Below are 22,006 nucleotides of genomic sequence, written 5' to 3'. Positions count from 1 at the left end.
CTTTTAGAGTGCTAGAATGATCTATTTTTCCAGTGATCTTTGAAATAGATTTGATGTACATCTTGTCACAGAAAAAATATCTAAACTAATCTATCTGAGTCAAAGATAGATTAGTTTAGATGTTCATATCAAAAAGTCATCCAACACATGCCAGAATGTAAACAGATTTTAAATCAAATATAAGTTTGAAATACTCGTAAGCTATGATAAAATGCAGTACAGCAACAGAAAGTTTGTGAACATAACTTCCAAGATGAGGTAAAGAGGTATAACCATGTATATAGTTTTAAATTTCAGGTCAAAGATAAAAATAATTTTAAAAAATAACAAAAATACAGGAATAAATTAAAAATGTATTTTATTTATTTGATGATTTGTGGATTTCAAATTGAGTTTTTATTTTTGGCCTTTTGTAAATGAGCAGTTATATATAAAAAAAAAAATGAAAGGCAAGAGGTCGACTGATCTGGTCATGAGATGTTGAGCAAATTGATTATCACCACAATTTTCTCAATGGGTTTTTAAAAAAAATGGAGAGTGGAAAACAAAAAATGGATGGATAGGTAAGAAAGAAAAAGATTCGAGTCCTAGAATTCAAAACATCCGTGTTGAGTTAGAGATATGTCCAAGTAACTAAGAAAAAAAAAAAAAAAAAAAAATCCCAAATCTGGCTGTTTTAATTTATTAATTTAAAAAAAAAAAAAAAAAAAAAAAAAAAAATGGTGCAGAGTTGATTTATGAGAGAAGAGATATCTTTGCTTTGTTAATAAATTATAAAACTGAAATCAGAATTAAAAAAACAAAAAAACATTTTTTTTTTATAATGCAACTTTTCTGCCATTTGAATTTGATGTTTTTCTTGTTTTTCTAAAATTTGTAAAAAAAAAAATGCAAATTTTAGTTTCTCAGAAAATTCACTCATAAAAATATGTTGCCATTTCTCCGCACCAAGTTTTAAATTATTGGACGAGATTATCACATTTTGAGATTTTTACAAGTTTTTGAACTCCGAACTGATCACAAAAATCTTTTTTTCATCTTAAATTATCAACATTTGTTTGGCTAGAGTTTAGAAGTGTAATCGATTGATAAATGTCCCAGAATTCATCGACAGTGACATTACACAGAAAGTCAACTTCCAACGTTTGTGCATTTCGTTGAATACTCTCAGCAACCGACAATTGGACTTGATCATCGTGAGACTGAAAGCTGAAAGAAAAGAAAAGAAAACTCATTAAAAAGTAAAAGTTTATCGAAAGACAAGAAAATATATCCCCTTTTCAGTTGCAGAATTTTGCTAGCTAGAGACTATGGTATCCTCGCAGCAGAACAGATACTACACTTCCTCGAAGGAAGAGGCAATGCCTAGGAGTATGGTCATATGACAACACAATACATAGTACACTACATTTCATTCCTAGAATTGCACAATAAAAATAAGTCCAGTTTCAGCATCAGAGAAGATATCAAATCTCAATTAGTAATAAATTTCTTCAACAACTTAAATGTAACCAATTTCTTATGGGAACAGAAGTTAGAAATTAAACAGATGTTTAGTAATTCATTAACTGGTTACTAAATTAGAAGTATCGAAATGATAACTGATGAGAGTTGTGTATTCCAGAATGATTTCTATCATGGGTTTTTTTTTTTTTCTTAATATGCAGGAGAACCACCTACACTGTCGTCAGATTTCCAAATCTCAAGCTCTCTTATGCATACATACATACCTAAACACACACACACACATATATATATATATATATATTAGTGTTCAGACGATTATTCAGAATTTGGAAACGGAAAAAAATCGGAACATTTGGAGGGGATTGGAATCGGTAAAATTTGTGCTTTTTTTTCGATGCCCTAACGATTCTTATGTCTTTTTTATTTGATTTTGCTTAAAGAAAAATCTCCCACTGCTGGTAATAATGATAAAATAATAATTTGATTTTAAACTAACAGTAAAACTAAAATCTCTATATCATCCCCCACAAGTGTATTTTTACATTTAGGAAAATATATGCCCATTTAATATGTGTTTTTACGGTAATCAAAAGAAAAAATAACTTTATAGCTAAATATTTAGAAATTTATAAAGAATCGGAATCGGTAATTGTATCGGAATCAGGAAAAATATTGAAATCGTCCCATCACTAATATATGATTTTCATATAATTAGAGATTCCAATTTTTTTAAAACTCTGAATATAGTTTTGTTGTTTTTACTTTTTGGATTACTTTTGAAATCATTGCTATATATTGGGTACAATATAATAATCAATAGAAAGTTGGCTCTATAATTATAAATATGAAATCTACATGAATCAAAATATATTCAAGTATATTTTATGACCAGACAATGCTGGCCAGCATGCTAATATATATATATATATATATATATATTTTAGTCAGACTAATTATTTCCTGTCTGTGGCAATTCATATTCAAGCATAACTATTTAAATTGACATTTTAAAAAGTATGTTATAATTTTAAACAATTTTATTTAATAAATTTAATAATCAAATGATAAAGTAATTCAATTAAATTTCACAAGAATTGGATGAAAATAAAAATGGAAAAAAAAGACCATGATGCAACAGTGTTTAAAAAAGATGTCATTTCATGGCCTTTCTATTTTGTGGTTAAACAGGCCAAAAAGAAAAGAAATTGAAAGTATTTATTGAATGCTAATTTCGACATTTTGTGAAATATTTTAACTATCTCATGGCAAAACCAATTTTTTAAATTACATATTTGTCCATTGAATTCCCCTAAAGGTCAATGTGTTTTTAGAGAAAATTCAGAAAATGGCAGTGTGTGTGGGGTTAGGGTTAAGATTAGTGTGCATGTATGTGTGTCCGGTAATGACTGAAACAAAACAGAAGTCAAAAGACTCCTAAGCAGCAAGTAATTTTTTGGAAACAAGTTAGGCAACATAAAAGTCGATATATGAATCATATTGCAAAATATACTTACATTGTGGGTTTTAGGACTAAGTAGGTGAGCATTTTTGCTTGAATATAACACTTAACCATTAATTTTTGTGTCATTTCTTCAGGAGGGAAAAGGAGCATACCAGTCCTGAAAAAGACAAAATTGAAGGCCTTTTTGTTTACAAAGTCCTGTAAGCAACTAATTGATGCAGAATAATTTTTTATGCCAAAGTATTTTTTTCTTTATCATTATTTTATCCCAAACAAGGCACCGTGTCACTTTGATGTAAGGGCTACTATTTGCGACCAAATTTACATATATGCAGGGAGTTTAGCAGCAAGATGTCTGTTCACACTAAACTTGAACTTCTGCATGTCAGTACAATCAGAGAAGCAGGAAACCGGGAAAGAATTCCAAAGTCTAGCATATCAAGAGAAAAAACTATTTGAGTTTCCAGAATCTAGGGATCTCTATGGTGTAAGGGTGGGATTTTGCTGCTTGTATGATTAATCAGGGATATTTACATCGAAGGGATACAAGTGCTACGAGTTCATCAGAACACCTTCCATTAAAATACTTGCAAAACAGACAAAGGGATGCAACATTCGATGATAGGACAGAAGTTGGAGTTTGGTTGATAGTACGGGAGCTATTATGCTGATGACTCTTTTTTTAATCCTGTCTAGGAGTGAGAGACGTGACAAAAACACCAGCCCAGATGTGGCAACAATGTTCTATGCATGGGCGAATAATGCACTTGTAGAGGTACAGGATACTCTCAGGTGAGAGAGTAATTTTCTAGCATAGTAGAGAGAGAGAGAGTCCACCCTTTTCACAGCAATCTTGGCAATGCTCTCTATGTATTGGCTCCAATTCATGTTCCCTGTGAACGTTAAGCTGAGAAGTTTGAAGTACTTTCAGGTTATGTATCATTAACCATGGCTATTAGTGGTTGAGAAAGTTTTTTGTAATTATTAAAAGAAAGAAGCTTAGTCTTGGCAACATTGAATGTTACCATCCATTTATGTCCCCATTCCACGAGAGACCAGAGATCTTTCTCTAAGGTTTGAGCCATTTCCTTAGATAGGTGTTCATTCGTTTTCCTTTCATGTCGGTTATAGAGCGTGGTGTCATCAGCAAATAAACCCATCTCAGAGACAATTTTATAAGGAAGGTCATTTATGAATGTCAAGAATAATGAAGGCCCACGGATCAATCCCTGTGGTATTTATATAACGTTCTTTTGGTGTCTAGCCATTGAGTAGAACTTTGATTTTTCTCTTATTTAAGAAGGATTTAATTATTTTAAGTATTCGTTCAGTAATACTACATGATTTAAGTTTCATGAGGAGACCAACACACAGTGCACACATCTAATTTATTACCCAGGATTATGAAACAGAATGCTTAAATCATGCAGACATCATGAGTCACTAACAAGTAGCCACTCACTGCAGAGGAACAGTCATAACACTAGCTGACACCAAGTGCAGGAAGGAAAGATTTAGCCAATATATTAAGCACATTCAAAAAGTTTCCAGACATTTTTGGTACAGGCATTTAAAATTGTTGTAGACTCTTGATAATTCAATATGTTATTGCTATATATTTTAGGAGCTGACTAATTTTTGTAATATCAGGTTCAAATGAACAGATACAAGATTTGGAATACACTCTACTAAAGCCCGATTTTCACAGCTGGTGAATTTCAAAAATGCGATCTGGATATGAGGACACTTTAGAAGAACGATATGAAATAAAATTCGGTTTAAAACTTGGAACAACATGCCACAGAAACGTATAGAATGCTCCAGACTGATTTTGGACCATCTTTCATGAATGGAGCATCAGTTTTTGAGTGGCATAAAAGATTCAAAGAAGACAGGGAGCCTGTGAGGGATGATGAGGTGTGGGAAGAGTAAGGAAGTAAAAATACCAGAGTTGATTGGCCAAATAAAGAATTTCATGGACAAGGACTGTTGTGTGTCTAGAGACAATAAGTGCATGGTTTGATTTTAGTGTGAGAACTGTACACAGTTATTCGCGAGGAACTGAAGATGCAGAAGATTTGCGCGCTCACAGACTATATGATGAGCATCAAGACAATTCCTCATCCCCCCTATTGTCCTGACCTTGCTCCCTTTGACTTAGTTATTCCTTAAGCTCAAGGAAAAGCTTAGAGGCTGTCATTATGAGACAATTGAGGAAATGAAAGAGGCTGTGACGAAGGTCATTGACACGCTCACACAAGAGAACTTCCAAAAGTTGTTGGAACAGTACAACAAGTGCATTGCAGCTGGAGGAGATTACTTCGAAAAGGGACTAGAGTTTCAGGTGTGTACTATCAAGAAAAGTGCCTATACAAAAAAGGTCTGGAAACTTATTGAACGCACCTCGTATATGGCTAACTTTACAGAATTTGAGATGACTATTGATAATCCATATTATTTTCATTTTTCGCACTATTCTCATCTTGAGTGTAATTGAATGCTTAAAGTACTTTGTAAAATTCGGTTGTAAGTTACACTCCACTGGATGTTGAAGGTTCAATCCTTAGTGTAGGCAATAATCAAAATACAATTAATGATACAGGACTTGGTCATGGCTGATGGAACAAGAACATGCTACCCCTGTGAACTAAATAGAGGGGTCTATTTTAAATTCTGTGCAGATTCTATAGTTCAATAGAATGTTCCTAAGTTTGATAAAATATACCTGAAGGTTGAAGCTTGTAAAAAATACAAAATAACAGAAAGACATTCAAGATGAGAAGTGCGGAAAATCCAAATGACGATATATAGCTAGGATGAAAGTATTTAAATGAGAATTTTTTTTGAAGAGATATTCAACGAAGGAAACGTACCAAAGCATAGCCTGCCGTATTGTCAGTCGATCGATAGGTTTGTCAAGAACAAGTCGTTGGAGAACATATCGTAGACCAGGGGACAAATAAGATGGCAAGTTGGGCAGATCGTTATTGCTGTAATGGGGATGGAAAGCGGTCACCTGGGGAAACTTCTGACCAGTCGTAGTTAGAATGCCATAAAACATTCTTCCGATTGAATAAGAATCTGTGCCTCTGTAGACATCTTCCTCACTCACCTGGAAAATAAAAGGGCATATTGACCAAATAAAATAAAACTAAATCTTTAATAAATAAATTTATTCATAAATATGATGGATGCTATCAAAATATAGATATACTACAAGATGTACTCGGTATTGCCTGTTATTAAATGTAACGCAAAATTCCTTAAAAAGAAAAAGAACAAAAAACAAAAAAAAAAAAAACGAAAGAAACTGAGACATCTGCATGCAAATATGTTTTTTCTAAACAGTTCACTTCTTTTAAGAAAAAAAAACAAAAAAACTTGAGCTGAGATCAAAACCTATTTTTGATTGCCCACACTGAAGATTGACCATTGAACCTTCTGAAATGGATCATTTTTTTTTACAATGGAATTTTTCTGAGGTTGAGAGCATGCTACCCCTGTGTATTAAATACAAAGTTCTGTTTGAAATTCCATGCAGATTCCTTGAGTTTGACAACATACACCTGAAGAATGTTGGAGATTACATTAACAGAAATGTGAAAATGACACTCAAGATGAGAACAGTAATTTGCAGATGTAAAAAGTTGGAATCTTGATCATCAAAAATGAGATTCTAGTTCCTATAAAATGTTTTTTGTTAAAATAAATAAAATGTTATTTTTATAGAAAAAAAAAAATCATGTCTTATTGCTTACGTCATAAAAGTGTTCAATTTCAAGACAGTGGTCCTTCCAGTAATGACATCGATAAAGAATTTGAAAAGAGGACGCACTAAGATATGTAGTCAATGACAAACCTCTTAACCTACCCCTTGCTGTTAAGGGACATTTTCATCGTCTATGCTATCGCTTAATCCCCCCCCCCCGGGAAGCTGGTTGTCGTGCTCAGGACATAACAGCCATTCCAGAAACGTCTCCATGACATGCACAAATAAAGTAACACTCCCTGGCAAGTGACCTTGTCATAATGTACCAGCGTTACCTGGAAAAGTTTTTTAAATCTAAGAAACTACTGCTCCTACTCCTGAACACTTTATATTTTAATTGAATGTTTAGAAGAATATATCATGTTCTTTATGAAATTTATAATAAAAATGAATAGTTAAGCATTCATATTTCATAACTAAAAAAAGAGCATCCTCACAGGGTTAAATTCTGGTGTCTATGCACAAACACTGGAAGAAAAATACTATTTTTTAAGATTTGCTAAATTTTCAAAACAGTATTTTATACTTCTTTGTTATTAGAACAAAATTCGAAACATTGAATTTGAAGTAAAACCAATGAAATCTACTTAATTGTCATGTCACAGTAATGAACATATCCAAAAATTACAGAAAAAACAGGGGAAATAGAGTTTTACTTTAAAAAGAAAAAAAAACCCAAAAACCAAAGGTCAAATTGTAACAAGGGAGATAAATATTTTCTAAAAACTTAGCAAAACTCAATTTTTGCTAACAGTCTTCAAAAACTTAGCATTAATTGTTATTTTATCCAAAAATTATGAAAAATGATGTGTTGATTACTGCAACAATTATGTAAAAAAAAAAAAAATCATTGATTTTACCTGAAATCAATATTTTGATTTTCAAAATTCACTCTAATAATGAAGAAGCACCTAATATGGATGACTGGGATAGTTTCCATACATTTATACCAGATCTACCTCTGCGTTCTATGTTTAAAAATGTGTCCTCTATAGTATCAGACCTGACAGAAAGGTTAATTGTAGATATAGACTCGTTCATACCATTAAAAAAATTCCAGCAAAAACCTAATAGCTAGCCGTGGTTCTGTCCAGAATGTGCTGCTGCCATTGCACACAGAAATCACTTTTTCCATTGCTTTCAACATAATAGATGTAATGAGACTAAAGCCGCTTTCAGGACTGCCAGCAACTACTGTAAAAGAGTAATAAAGAATGCGAGACAGTTGTATGTTCAGTCCGTTAAGTCCAAAATAGCTGAGCAGCAGCTTGGTTCCCACCAGTTTTGGCAAATAACAAACAGGGTCCTGAACAGAAGTGTGAGCTCTATCCCAACCATCATCAATGGACCGGAGGTAATCCTATCAACATCGGACAAAGCCAAACTCTTTGCAGCTAATTCTACCCTATGCAATCAAGGCCACCAACCCCCCATATTTCCTCCTGTATTTGAACATGCACTATGCGACATATGTGTGTTATGTTGCCAAGCTAATCAAAAACCTTGATTCCAGTAAAGCAGCTGATGGCATCCCAATTATAATGCTAAAAAAGCTTTAACCAGAACTAGCTCCTATACTTACAAAACTGTTTAAACATTGTCTTAAGGAGAATTGCTTCCCAACACCCTGGAAAATCTTATCACTGCCCAATATTTAAGAATTCAGGTGATCGGTCATCCCCCTCTCAGTATAAACCTATAAGTCTCCTGTGCATCATGAGTAAGTTGCTGGAATCTGTTAAATAGAGAAGTAGTCAACCACCTCAGCAAAAATAACCTCGTCCATGGCATGCAATATGATTTCCATTCTGCTAGATCTACAGCAGATGTGTTAACGGTTATATCTCATAGAATTAGCGAATCTCAATGGCAGCTTTCTTCCTTTCTTTGTTCTTGACATATCAAAGGCCTTCGATAAGGTATGGCACAAAGGTCTACTCCACAAAATCTCCAGCTATGGTATAGCTGGAGACGTTTTCTCAATTATTAAATCATTTCTTTCTGATAGGCTCATAAGAGTAGTGGTTGATGGGCAGAAATCAGAAGGCCACAGTATTAATGCTGGAGTCCCTCAGGGGTCCATCCTGGGCCCAACCCTCTTCCTGATCTACATCAATGATCTCCCAAATCACATCCGAAGATCATTTGTAGACATTTATGCTGACGACACTATCATCTATGACAACACTTCAAAGGTTGTAAATGACCAAGTTCTCTGATTCTTTCTCCCCTGATCTTGAGCATGTGGTACAATGGGGAAAAAGGTGGCTGGTTAATTTCGATGCATCTAAAACCAAACTTCTAGTTTTACAACATCAACGTTCTGATCCCTCTCTGGCATTAAAATGAATGTCTCCATGTTTTGACTGGATCTGACCTTTACTCCTGATCTGAAATGGAACATGTACATCAAATCTGTTACCAAGGTTGCTGGAAAAATAGTGGGATCATTCTATCACTCCAGTAGATATCTCACTGCTGATGCAATTCTCTACCTGTAGAAGAGTCAAGTATGTCCAAAGACGGAGTACTGTTGCCACATCTGGGCAAGAGCTGCTGGAAGAACCTCATCCTGCCTTGACAGAATTCAAAACAGACTTCATAGCCTAGTGAGGAATGACGTTTTTTCAACTTCTTTGTCACAGAAAAGATGTTGCAAGCCTGTCTCTGCTTTATCGTTTCATAGCAAGTGCTCGTCTGAGCTCCAATCTATGATCCCCATCTCACCAAACTTTCACAAAAAAAATAGTCATTTAGCTGAAACCACTATCAATAATTTTCCCCACTCTTTATCTGTGCCTAAACCTAAACGTAGATTCCATGAACACAACTTTCTTAGAACTACACGCGTGTGGAACTCTCTTCCATTTCCCTGCTTTCCAGCTGACTACAATATGGTTGTCTTCAAGTCTAACGTAAACAAGTTCTTGATGAGCCGTTCCCCTTAAGTAATCCAATTTACCAAATTTACACTACCAACGATTATAATATTGTCCCATTAATATACATATTAGGATTCATCAGACTGTTTTCATTTTGAGTGTGATTTTCATCATGCTCCGGTTGATGTAACCTCTGACCTTCTTCAGGTTATCTTGCCGAACTCTGGAATGTTTCTGTTGAATTTGGATGGAATTTTGAACGCAAGGACCCATGACACAGTTGTACTTTTGAAATTCCATCCAAATTCATGAGTTTGACAGAAACATCCCCAGAGTTCGACAAGATACACCTGAAAAAGGCCAGAGTTTACATCAACCAAAACGTGAAACTCATACTCAAGATGAGAACAGTAATACGCTGAATATGAATAACCAATTCTCATTTAAAAAATTTAGAAACACAAAAACGTACGTACGTTTATAAGTGGATCCACAGACAATTTCCATCGGTTCATTTCTGGGGACCAAGCTAAATCATTAGCAGCATAAATTTGATCCGTGTGGTTCACTGGTATTGACCCGTTTGAACTGCGCAGGCATTTAGCAAAACCAAAGTCCGCAAGAACAGGCCGAAGCCAACAATCAAGGAATATGTTATCTGGTTTGATATCCCGGTGGACAATGTGAGATTTTGCAAGAAAGTAAACTGCAGATAGTAACTGATACAAGACCTGCAAGACAAACGTTTCAAGGGTAGCTGTTGTAAAAGCAGTGTTGATCATGAAATTTTTTAAAGTTTGTGAATATTCCGGCATTACAAAAAAAAGTGTTTGATTTGCCATGCCAAGCCCATCCATCTCGGAAGGGATAAGCAAGTGCTGAAACTGTTGAAAGCGAAATGTCCTGCTCTCGTAGTGGTGAATGATTTTCACCAGGTTTCTGTGTGGAGGTAGTTTTGACGGGATGAGTTCAGCACCAAACCGATAATCCAGAAAATTGGACAGACTCTGCCCTTGACCGTGACCAAGGTAGTGAAAGTCGATTAGATTTGTCATCATCTGAAAGAGAACAAAAGAAATTCAATAAAAAAGAAACAAAAGTTAAAATAATTAAGATTTTGTCAGAATTAGCACGACCCATTGGGTTAGAGCTTTTGCACTGGTGCACCCAAAGCATTCAAAGGTGCACCACAAGTCTTTTTAATTTTGAGAAAAGTTTAATTTAGATCTAACCGTGACTTGAAGATTAGTATTGACAACTTCTTGCATTCTACATAACATTGAATGTAAAAACAGATAAAACTAGCAGGTAGCCCATCGTTGCCCGGTTGTAAAATACTCATAAATACTATATCATTCGTTGGGTTAGAGCTTTTGCACTAATCAAATCATTCGTTGACATCTCTGCTGATGGCACGACCATCTACGGCAACACATCAAAGGCCGTAAATGACAAAGTTCTCTCTGATTCTCTTTCCTTTGATCTTGAGCGAGTGGGGGAGGAGGTGGCTGGTTACTTTTAATGCATCTAAAACCAAGCTCCTATCTTTACATCATCAACGTTCTGATTCCCATCTGGCATCAATTGAAATGGGTAGCTCTTGTCTAGGGGAAGCTCCATGTTATAAGCTTCTGGGCTTGATCTTTTCTCCTGACCTGAAATGGAACACGTACATCAAGTCTGTTGCAAGTTCGCTGGAAAAATGGTAGGATCCTTCTACCGCTCCAGAAAATATCTCACCCCTGATGCAATTCTCTATTTGTATAAAAGCCAAGTATGTCCAAGGATGGAGTACTGCTGCCACATCTGGGCAGGAGCTGCTAAAAACAGCCTATCCTGCCTTGACAGAGTACAAAATAGGCTTCCTGGCCTAGTGGGTGAAGCCCTTTTCTCTACCCTGCAACCTCTCTCCCACAGGAGAGACGTTGCGAGTCTTTTTTATTGTTACTACCATGGTAAGTGCTCGTCTCAGCTCCAATTTCTGGTCCCCCCCTCGCCAATCTTTCACGAAAAACACCCGTCCAGCTGAAACCGCTGTCAAAAATTTTCCCCACTCCTTATCTGTGCCAAAATCAAAACGTAGATTCCATGAACAAAGCTTCTTTCTTAGAAGTGCACGCCTGTGGAACTGTTCCGGTTGCCTGTTTCCCACCTGACTACAATCTGGATGTCTTTAAGTCCAATGTAAACAAATTCCTGATGAACCGCCCCCTTAAATAAGACACTTTATCAATTCTCCAATACTAACATACTGTACATGCACTAACCCTTATCCCCGAGTGGCTTCCGGGCCTTGTAAAAAAAAAATAAAATAAAAAAATATTTTAATTCCTGCAAATTTCTTATTTATTATAAACAGAAATAGCAAAGGTATTTAAAGTAGTGTTCAATTCCTTGAAAAAAAAAAAAAAAAATGAAGTAAAAAAAAACAGAAAGACATGTGCATGTGAGTATTATATTTTTTCTAAACAGTTCATTTCTTGTAAGTGAAAAAAGAAAAAAAAAATACTCAAGTCGAGATCAAAACCAAAAGCTGAAACCAGGGAGTCAAGTATTCTAACAATTAGGCAATCTTGACGCCATCTTTAAAAAGTGTTTTAAAACCATCGTATTCTTAACACAATGTAAATGATTCACAGTTGACAAACAGATAAAAATCTAATCACCCATACGTAGCAGTTTTTGAATTACAACTACTTAGCAGCCCTTTTCTCCGGATGAAGTTTTGAAGCGGGGCCCTTCAGCTTTTGGTGATAAAACGTCTCAAACGCATTTGTAATGTTAGGTTGTATAACAGTGTTAACACTTTGGTAAAAAATCAAACTGTTTTTTCTTTAATTGGGTTTTTTTTTGATTATCGATATTTATCAAAGGCATTCCGATACAAAAGCTATCTAAGAACACTCCCAGACACAGTACATTTGTGTGAAATTAAAAAAAAACTAAAACAATCTGTCCATATATATATATATATATATATATATATATATATATATATAAAAGGCACTTTGTGTACCCTCTTGATAGCTCAAATGTTTTACCCAAACCGATTAAAAAGCTTACCTTATTATTTATATAGAATTTCAAATGTTTAGACCAGAAATTGGCTGAGTAATTTGGTAGAGACTGCAGAGATCAAGTTTTTTTTTAACTTTGACCCTAATTTGGACTCCTTAACATTTATTTTTTGGGGCTCACATCAAATTAAAAAGTATGATCCATGTCTAAGTAACCTACCTTTAAAATTTCAAGTGTTTAAATATATATAGAAAGGGGTTTGTTTGCTATAATCTTTTTACGCAACTATTACACATAATAGTTAACTAAAGATGAGCATTCCATAAGAAAACTAAAAAAAGGGAATTAATTAAAATGAATGTTTAAAAGAACATGCAAATTAGCTAGATCTTTTGCAGATGAATACAATTCTGCGACTCATAATTTTTTTTTTTTTTTTTTTACACAGTGATCACCACTTATCAAGGCTCGGAAGCCACTCAGGGATAAGGGTTATTGCAATTACATTACGTTAGTGTGGAGATTTGATGAAGTGTTTACTTAAGGGGGCGGTTTATTAGGAATTTGTTAACGTTGGACTTGAAGACATCCAAGTTGTAGTCCAGTGGGAAGCAGGCAGACGGAACAGAGTTCCACAGGCGTGCAGTTCTAAGAAAGAAGCTTTGTTCATGGAATCCGCGTTTTGATTTAGGCACAGATATAGAGTGGGGGAAATTTTTCACAGTGGATTCAGCTAGACGGGTGTTTTTCGGGAAAGATTGGCGAGGGGGAACAGAGATTGGAGTTCAGACGAGCACCTGCCATGGAAATAACGATAAAACAAGGATAGGCTCGCAATGTCTCTTCTGTGGGAGAGAGGTTGCAGGGTAGAGAAAAGAGCATCCCCCACTAAGCCACGAAGTGTATTTTGTACTCTGTCAAGGCAGGATAGGCTGTTTTTAGAAGCTCCTGCCCAGATATGGCAACAGTATTCCATCCTTGGACGTACTTGGCTTTTATATAGATAGAGAATTGCATCAGTAGTAAGATATCTTCTGGAGCGGTAGAAGGATCCCACCATCTTTCCAGCGACCTTGGCAACAGACTTGATGTACGTGTTCCATTTCAGATCAGGAGTAAAGGTCAAGCCCAGAAGCTTGTCAAAACACGGGGCTTCACCCAGACGAGAGCCATCCATCCCAATTGATGCCAGATGGGGATCAGAGCGTTGATGATGTAAGGATAGGAGTTTGGTTTTGGATGCATTAAAGGTAACCAGCCACATCTTCCCCCACTGAACCACGTGCTTGAGATCAGAGGAGAGAGAATCAGAGAGAACTTTGTCATTTACAGCCTTTGATGTGTTGCCGTAGATGGTCGTGTCATCAGCATAGATGTCAACGAATGATTTAAGTATGTGTTTAGGGAGGTCATTGATGTAGATCAGGAAGAGAGTTGGGCCCAGGATTGACCCCTGAGGGACTCCAGCATTTATATTGCAGGCCTCCGATTTTTGTCCATCTACCACTACTCTTATGCACCTATCGGAGAGAAATGATTTAATGATTGAGAAAACATTTCCAGTTATACCGTAGCTGGAAATCTTGTGAAGTAGACCCTTATGCCATACCTTGTCGAAGGCCTTTGATATGTCAAGAGCAATTGCCCTAGAAAGGAAGCCTTTGTCAAGAGATTCACTAATCCTGTGAGATATAACCGTCAGCACATCTGCGGTAGATCTTGCAGAGCGGAAACCATATTGTGTGTCACTAAGAAGGTTATTCCTGCTGAGGTGGTTGACTATTTCTCTATTTAATATGGATTCCAGCAACTTACTCATAACACACAGGAGACTTATTGCTCTGTACTGAGAGGGAGATGACTTATCACCTGAATTCTTAAATATATAACAAAGTAATGTACTTTAAGCATATTAGCGTGATACTATCGACACCCTCCCCCTCCAAGTGTTAGGAAATAAAGAGGAAACAAGTTCATCAGCAGACCAAAGATATAGGAAGTTGTTCACAAAGGAACACAAAAGAAAGCAAAATAGGATTGTTAATCAAAGTGTGGCAGTAACATGTTCAAAAGATTTGCGAATATATTTTAGAGTTAGTTTTAGGCAAGGCAAGGAATTTTGTGACAGTTTACGATGGCTGATGACATTTACAATTGAAACTAGTTGCAAGTTGAATATTATTGAAGGTTGTGGCTTGGAGCAGATCAAGCTGAAAGAAGAAATCCCCAGCATACAGCATTGGAGTTGGCAGTTGTCAAATGGGTGAGCACATTACAACCACAAAATACAAATCTTAACATTTTGTGAAATGAAGAAAATCCAGCAAACAGATGAGACTATCCATATTTGTTAAGATCAGAAAAGACTAACTAGCCTTTGCTTAACTAGCAGAACTACCAAATGTTGCTCAGGGCCATAACAACCTAAATAGAAGTTGATACTATGTGTAACATCTTTATATTAAAACGTATATCCCTTCCTCACTGCCCGGCCATCTTTTAATCTTTCATTCCTTTTTCCAACCCCATTTCTTTTGTTTTTTAAAAATGTAATAACAAGACGTTTCTAAATTTTAGAGATCAGGATTAGTTATTCGTATTATTTGGATTCATCAGACTAGTGTTCTCATCTTGAGCGTCATTTTCACAATGTTTCGGTTAATGTAACCTCCGACCTTCTTCAGATGTATCTTGCCAAACTCGGGAATGTTTCTGTTGAACTCAGGAATTTAGACGGAATTTCGAGTGCAAGTGGTTAGAGTACTTAGAAAAATCAAGCGATATTCTCCTGAAGGTTGAAGGTTCAATCCTCAGTGTGGACGACTGAAAAATACAATTGCAAATTACTTAGCATCTCTATCCAGTCATGGTTGATGGAACAAAAGCACACTGCCCCCATGAAGAAAATAAAGAGTTCCGCTCGAAATTCCATCCAAAGTTCTGAGTTTGAAAGAAACATTCCAGAGTTCGGCAAGATACACCTGAAGAAGGTTGTAGGTTACATCGACCAAAACGTGAAAATAACACTCAAGATAAGAACAGTAGTCCGATGAATTCAAATAATATGTAATAACAATGTAATTCATTTACTGAAGCTATCGCTTTTAAATCTAATACTATAATCTTGTATTTTTTGCTCCTGGGCAATGCCGAGTAGAGCAACAGTTTGATTACCCTGAGCTTGTATCAATCTATCTCTACTATTATATAAAAGTGTGTGCGTGTGTGCGCATGTGTGAGTTCCTACTTCATAAGTTCTGAAACGGCTGAGCCTATCTTTTGCAACTTTCACACAAAGCTAATTTATGTGTCTGGCAGTGTTCTTAGATATATTTTGTAAAGAAATTCATCTAATATATCGAAAAAATCTGATCTTAAAAATAGCTTTTGTCTCTTATAGATAAAAATGTATAATTTTTACAGGAGAATATTTTACGTTACACCAGCCAAGGGAAGTAATAAAATTTCAGCAAACTATTTCTTCTTAAAAAAAAACAAACAAAAAAAAACCCAGATTTATTATAATCTGGAGGTATAGCTTAGTGCTAGAGCATTCAACTACAGATCGAATGATTCCCTGTTCAAGTCAGAGTGTATCTCACCATGTTATTTTAATTTTTTCTTATTAAGGAGTTCAGTTTATGATAAAAGAAAAGGTACCATTTAAAATCGCAGCAAATCATTTCTTCATTTGCATATTTTAAAATTAAACATTAATCAGAAATTACTTTTCCAGGGCATTCATCTTCAAACTCAAATATCAACTGACATGATATTGCAAACAAACACTGATGGAATTTGATGAACAATATTTAAAAGAACTTTTTTTTCTCTCAATTAGTCCTCTGGACAAATTATTCCACATAATATATAATAATCAATAAAAGATTGATTCTATAATAACACGTATGCAATCTGCATAAATTAAAATATCATGTTTAAGCATATTGTATGACCAAGCAACGTCAAGCTACCAGCTAGTTTACAATATACTCCGTTTGTTTATCCGTTTTTCCTCTTATCCCTTCTTTTCAAGCAAGCATCAGATTCAAAAAGCTTGTATGGGTATTCATATTATTTGGATTCATTGGACAACGATTCTCATCTTGAGTGTCATTTTCACAACGTTTTGGCCGATTATAACCTTCTACAGATGTATTTTGTCAAACTCTGGAATGTTTCCGTTGAACTTGGGAATTTGGATGGAATTTCGAATGGAACCTTTTATTTACTTCATAGGAGTAGCATACTCTTGTTCCATCAGCCTTGATGGATAAAAGATCCCAAGAAATTCGCATTTGTATTTTTCAGTTGCCCAAACTGAGAATTGAAACTTTAACCTTGAGAAGGTCACTTTTACAATTAATTTTTCTAAGTACTCTAATCACTGTACAGGTCCTTGCGATTAGGTACACCTGCAAAAGGTTGGAGATTACATTGGCCAATATGTGAAAATGACACTCCAGATGAGAACAGTAGTCTGAAGAATCCAATAACCAATCCTTATCTAAAAAATTCAGAAACGTTTGTAAGGGTAATTTCAGACCAGTTTTATGGTACTAGTAGAATGTTCCACATCGAGGCTTGACCTTGTATCATATTCCATGACCAACTTTATTTCCCGAGCAACATTTGAATACAAATGTTAATGGATTATAAAAGGAAACAACTACAGCAAACTATTCTCCTTTAAGTTAAGGCAAGAAATGACCAAATTAAAATTAAGTTAAGGCAAGAAATGACCAAATTAAAATTAAGTTAAGGCAAGAAATGACCAAATTAAAATTAAGTTAAGGCAAGAAATGACCAAATTAAAATTAAGTTAAGGCAAGAAATGACTAAATTAAAATTAAGTTAAGGCAAGAAATGACCAAATTAAAATTAAGTTAAGGCAAGAAATGACCAAATTAAAATTAAGTTAAGGCAAGAAATGACCAAATTAAAATTAAGTTAAGGCAAGAAATGACCAAATTAAAATTAAGTTAAGGCAAGAAATGACCAAATTAAAATTAAGTTAAGGCAAGAAATGACCAAATTAAAATTAAGTTAAGGCAAGAAATGACCAAATTAAAATTAAGTTAAGGCAAGAAATGACCAAATTAAAAGCAAACAGATAATCCCCTTGATTTATGTATAAATATTATTTTAAATAATTATTCATTTAAAAGCAGTTTATTTTTTCTTTAAAATGTACGTTAATTAATGCACTATTTTGGTTGAATGATATAAAACGTCTAGTTGTATTTATAATTCTGTGTAAAAAAAAAAAAAAAATTAAATGGCCACACTTAATGCTGCATACGAACGGATTTAATTGCATGCAGCATGATATCAATCCTTTGGATCGGACCATCTGAATTGCAGCATATTAAATGCCAAACCGGATAAGAATAACGATATCATGTGGTTTTATCTTTTTTCTTTTTTGACTAAAAAGAAAGATTCAGGTCATTCTTGATTATAGATATAAACATATTTTAACCAATATCATCCCTGATATTCATAAACGATCTCCTTAATACAACTGTGTCTGAGGTCAGTATATTTGTTGATGATGCTATACTCCATTTCTGACATAAGCGCAAATCTGATGCCAACACATTTAAGACAATATTGCCTTTGGAATTCCCTCTCTTCTCCCTACTTCTCCGATAATACCAATTCAAAAATTTTAAATGTTAACATTCATAACTCCCACCCAAGTTTCACCCTATAAATCTGACCCCTTTTGTCTAATTTATATCTTTAAACTAAATTAGAGCTAAGGAGAAAAAATATTTTAGAAGTGTATTTTGGTTTCCGTTTATTGTCAAATTTTTCTTCTGTAATAATATATGGTTAAACTATTAAAAAACCCTTAACAATTAATAATTGCACTGCACTCAGTGTTATTCAAATCTTATAAAATTATGTACTCCTAAAAGTTTTTATATATATATATATATATATATATATATATATACATACACACAGAGGTTAGAACGATAAAATTGTCACTCTAGAAAAGATGACATGATTCCATTTGATTAAATTTTTTTTTTATTGTTGCAGACCATCCACTAGTTGACCAGTTGTGTACAAATCCCAAGAGTGATAGGAGACTTCTATCATGTCTGAAAGTGACACAAATATTGAACGAGCAAGATTGGAGATGCACTGCTGTAAAACCTATGCTCTCCACCAATCCAAGTTATGACAACAGGACCCTTACCAGCACCCTCAAAATGCAAATCTGGATGGTTTAACATTTGAGGGTACAGCTCAACAAAGTTTGTGGCCACGGTTATGGTGTTTGGTTTTGTTTTAAAAGAGGGCCACATCATGCTACCTCACATCTTCACATTCGGTTTGAAAGTCAACACCAAAGTGTACCCGGATGTGCTAAAGAGTGTGGTGATCCTCTGGTGCAATTAGGTGGCCGCGGGCAGACCCTTTGTGTGACAGCAGGACTCAGCACCGGCCCACAAGTCCAAAAAATCCAGGCTTGGCTTCAGAAAAAGTGCTACGACTTTGTACCCTTCTCTCACTGCTCTCCCCCACTCCCCCTGACCTGAACTACTTTGTTTAGTCATACTTCAGGAACATCACCAACATGACCTCTCACAACACTAAAGCTAACCTGATTGCGGCCATCCACTGAGGTCCTGCTGGCGCTTGTAGAAAAGGCATGCTCCCAGTTCTGGACCTGTATCAAGGCAGTGATTGAGGCTGAAGGCGGCTGCATTGAATAGATGTCAGTTCGACTACATAATCAAATCACCTGAATTGATTTTTTCAATAAACGTTTTAAAATAAAACTGTAATGTTTTCTTTAGGGTGACAAATTTATCATTCCACACTGTATTTCAGGTTAATATTTTCTAAAAGTAAAGCAAACAAAATTTTAATGAGGTTAACACAAGAGGGTTTCATACCAACGTAGGGCAAGATATATTATTTGTTTTACATAAGCATTAATATATCGCTATATATTCATAAGCAAGTTTCGGTCAGCCAGTGATAAGTAATTAGAGACTACCACTTTAGATACTGCAAAAGATATACTGTTCTATATCAACGTGTCATTCTTTTAATCACACAGTTATCTCCCTTGGACTTTAGCATATTTATGTTTAAAAGACTTTTAATCTTAACTTCAGGTGTATTTTTTGTGGCAGTATCGCAAACAAAGTAAATGTTAAAAATAATTATCCAGGTATTTTTATCAGACAAGCGGTTCTGTGTACATGGGACATTGTAACAGTACTGTAGACTTGACCCAAGTATCTAGAGACCGGGATATTTTAGATGCAAAAAGAAAGTAAAACAATATTCTATTGCTAATTTAAATGCGAGAAATTGACAAAAAATTTGTAATGCTCTTTCTTTCATGGTAATTGAAAAAATACTTTTAACATTGCTTTTAAAATTTTTTAGGTTTACTCCCATTTAAACTCTTTGAAGGGTTCAAGAGTGTCACAGTATTAGAGGCCAAGTGTGGGACAGCTAATCTAGCTATTAATAGTAAAACTAATGAAATAAAACTTCAACTTCAAAAAAATTAAATACAAGGTATTGAGTTTTCGTTTTAGATTAGCTTCATCATAAAAGTCATTTTTTAGATTAGCTTCATCATAAAAGTCATTTTTTAGATTAGCTTCATCATAAAAGTCATTTTTTAGATTAGCTTCATCATAAAAGTCATTTTTTAGATTAGCTTCATCATAAAAGTCATTTTTTAGATTAGCTTCGTCATAAAAGGCATTTTTTAGATTAGCTTCGTCATAAAAGGCATTTTTTAGATTAGCTTCATCAGAAAAGGCATTTTTTAGATTAGCTTCGTCATAAAAGGCATTTTTTAGATTAGCGTCGTCATAAAAGTCATTTTTTAGATTAGCTTCGTCATAAAAGGCATTTTTTAGATTAGCTTCGTCATAAAAGGCATTTTTTAGATTAGCTTCGTCATAAAAGGCATTTTTTAGATTAGCTTCGTCATAAAAGGCATTTTTTAGATTAGCTTCGTCATAAAAGGCATTTTTTAGATTAGCTTCGTCATAAAAGGCATTTTTTAGATTAGCTTCGTCATAAAAGGCATTTTTTAGATTAGCTTCGTCATAAAAGGCATTTTTTAGATTAGCGTCGTCATAAAAGGCATTTTTTAGATTAGCTTCATCATAAAAGGCATTTTTTAGATTAGCTTCGTCATAAAAGGCATTTTTTAGATTAGCTTCATCATAAAAGGCATTTTTTAGATTAGCTTCATCAGAAAAGGCATTTTTTAGATTAGCTTCGTCATAAAAGGCATTTTTTAGATTAGCTTCATCATAAAAGGCATTTTTTAGATTAGCTTCATCAGAAAAGGCATTTTTTAGATTAGCTTCATCAGAAAAGGCATTTTTTAGATTAGCTTCATCAGAAAAGGCATTTTTTAGATTAGCTTCGTCATAAAAGGCATTTTTTAGATTAGCTTCATCAGAAAAGGCATTTTTTAGATTAGCTTCATCATAAAAGGCATTTTTTAGATTAGCTTCATCAGAAAAGGCATTTTTTAGATTAGCTTCATCAGAAAAGGCATTTTTTAGATTAGCTTCATCAGAAAAGGCATTTTTTAGATTAGCTTCATCAGAAAAGGCATTTTTTAGATTAGCTTCATCAGAAAAGGCATTTTTTAGATTAGCTTCATCAGAAAAGGCATTTTTTAGATTAGCTTCATCAGAAAAGGCATTTTTTAGATTAGCTTCATCAGAAAAGGCATTTTTTAGATTAGCTTCGTCATAAAAGGCATTTTTTAGATTAGCTTCATCAGAAAAGGCATTTTTTAGATTAGCTTCATCAGAAAAGGCATTTTTTAGATTAGCTTCATCATAAAAGGCATTTTTTAGATTAGCTTCATCAGAAAAGGCATTTTTTAGATTAGCTTCATCAGAAAAGGCATTTTTTAGATTAGCTTCATCAGAAAGGCATTTTTTAGATTAGCTTCATCAGAAAAGGCATTTTTTAGATTAGCTTCGTCATAAAAGGCATTTTTTAGATTAGCTTCATCATAAAAGGCATTTTTTAGATTAGCTTCGTCATAAAAGGCATTTTTTAGATTAGCTTCATCATAAAAGGCATTTTTTAGATTAGCTTCATCAGAAAAGGCATTTTTTAGATTAGCTTCGTCATAAAAGGCATTTTTTAGATTAGCTTCATCATAAAAGGCATTTTTTAGATTAGCTTCATCAGAAAAGGCATTTTTTAGATTAGCTTCATCAGAAAAGGCATTTTTTAGATTAGCTTCATCAGAAAAGGCATTTTTTAGATTAGCTTCGTCATAAAAGGCATTTTTTAGATTAGCTTCATCAGAAAAGGCATTTTTTAGATTAGCTTCATCATAAAAGGCATTTTTTAGATTAGCTTCATCAGAAAAGGCATTTTTTAGATTAGCTT

At 34.4% G+C, this 22,006-nt stretch overlaps 1 protein-coding gene across 1 annotated transcript in view; it reads right to left on the bottom strand.

The window, feature by feature from the left end:
• Positions 1 to 810: 810 nt before the first annotated feature.
• Positions 811 to 22,006, bottom strand: part of LOC145291569 (uncharacterized) — a 69,130-nt gene continuing 47,934 nt past the window's right edge. Inside the window, exons 5-8 of the mRNA XM_080137642.1 lie at positions 10,057 to 10,638; positions 5,803 to 6,041; positions 2,982 to 3,086; positions 811 to 1,209 (exon numbers count right to left, since the gene is read on the bottom strand). Coding sequence (XP_079993768.1) covers positions 1,035 to 1,209; positions 2,982 to 3,086; positions 5,803 to 6,041; positions 10,057 to 10,638 — 1,101 coding nt within the window. The 3' untranslated portion in view covers positions 811 to 1,034. The remainder of the gene's footprint in view (positions 1,210 to 2,981; positions 3,087 to 5,802; positions 6,042 to 10,056; positions 10,639 to 22,006) is intronic.

Source organism: Euprymna scolopes, chromosome 12, assembly GCF_053919585.1.
Source record: "Euprymna scolopes isolate OS-2025 chromosome 12, ASM5391958v1, whole genome shotgun sequence".
Taxonomy (NCBI): domain Eukaryota; kingdom Metazoa; phylum Mollusca; class Cephalopoda; order Sepiida; family Sepiolidae; genus Euprymna; species Euprymna scolopes.
Note: the sequence above shows the minus strand (reverse complement) of the source record. Positions and strands in the feature narration are given on the sequence as shown.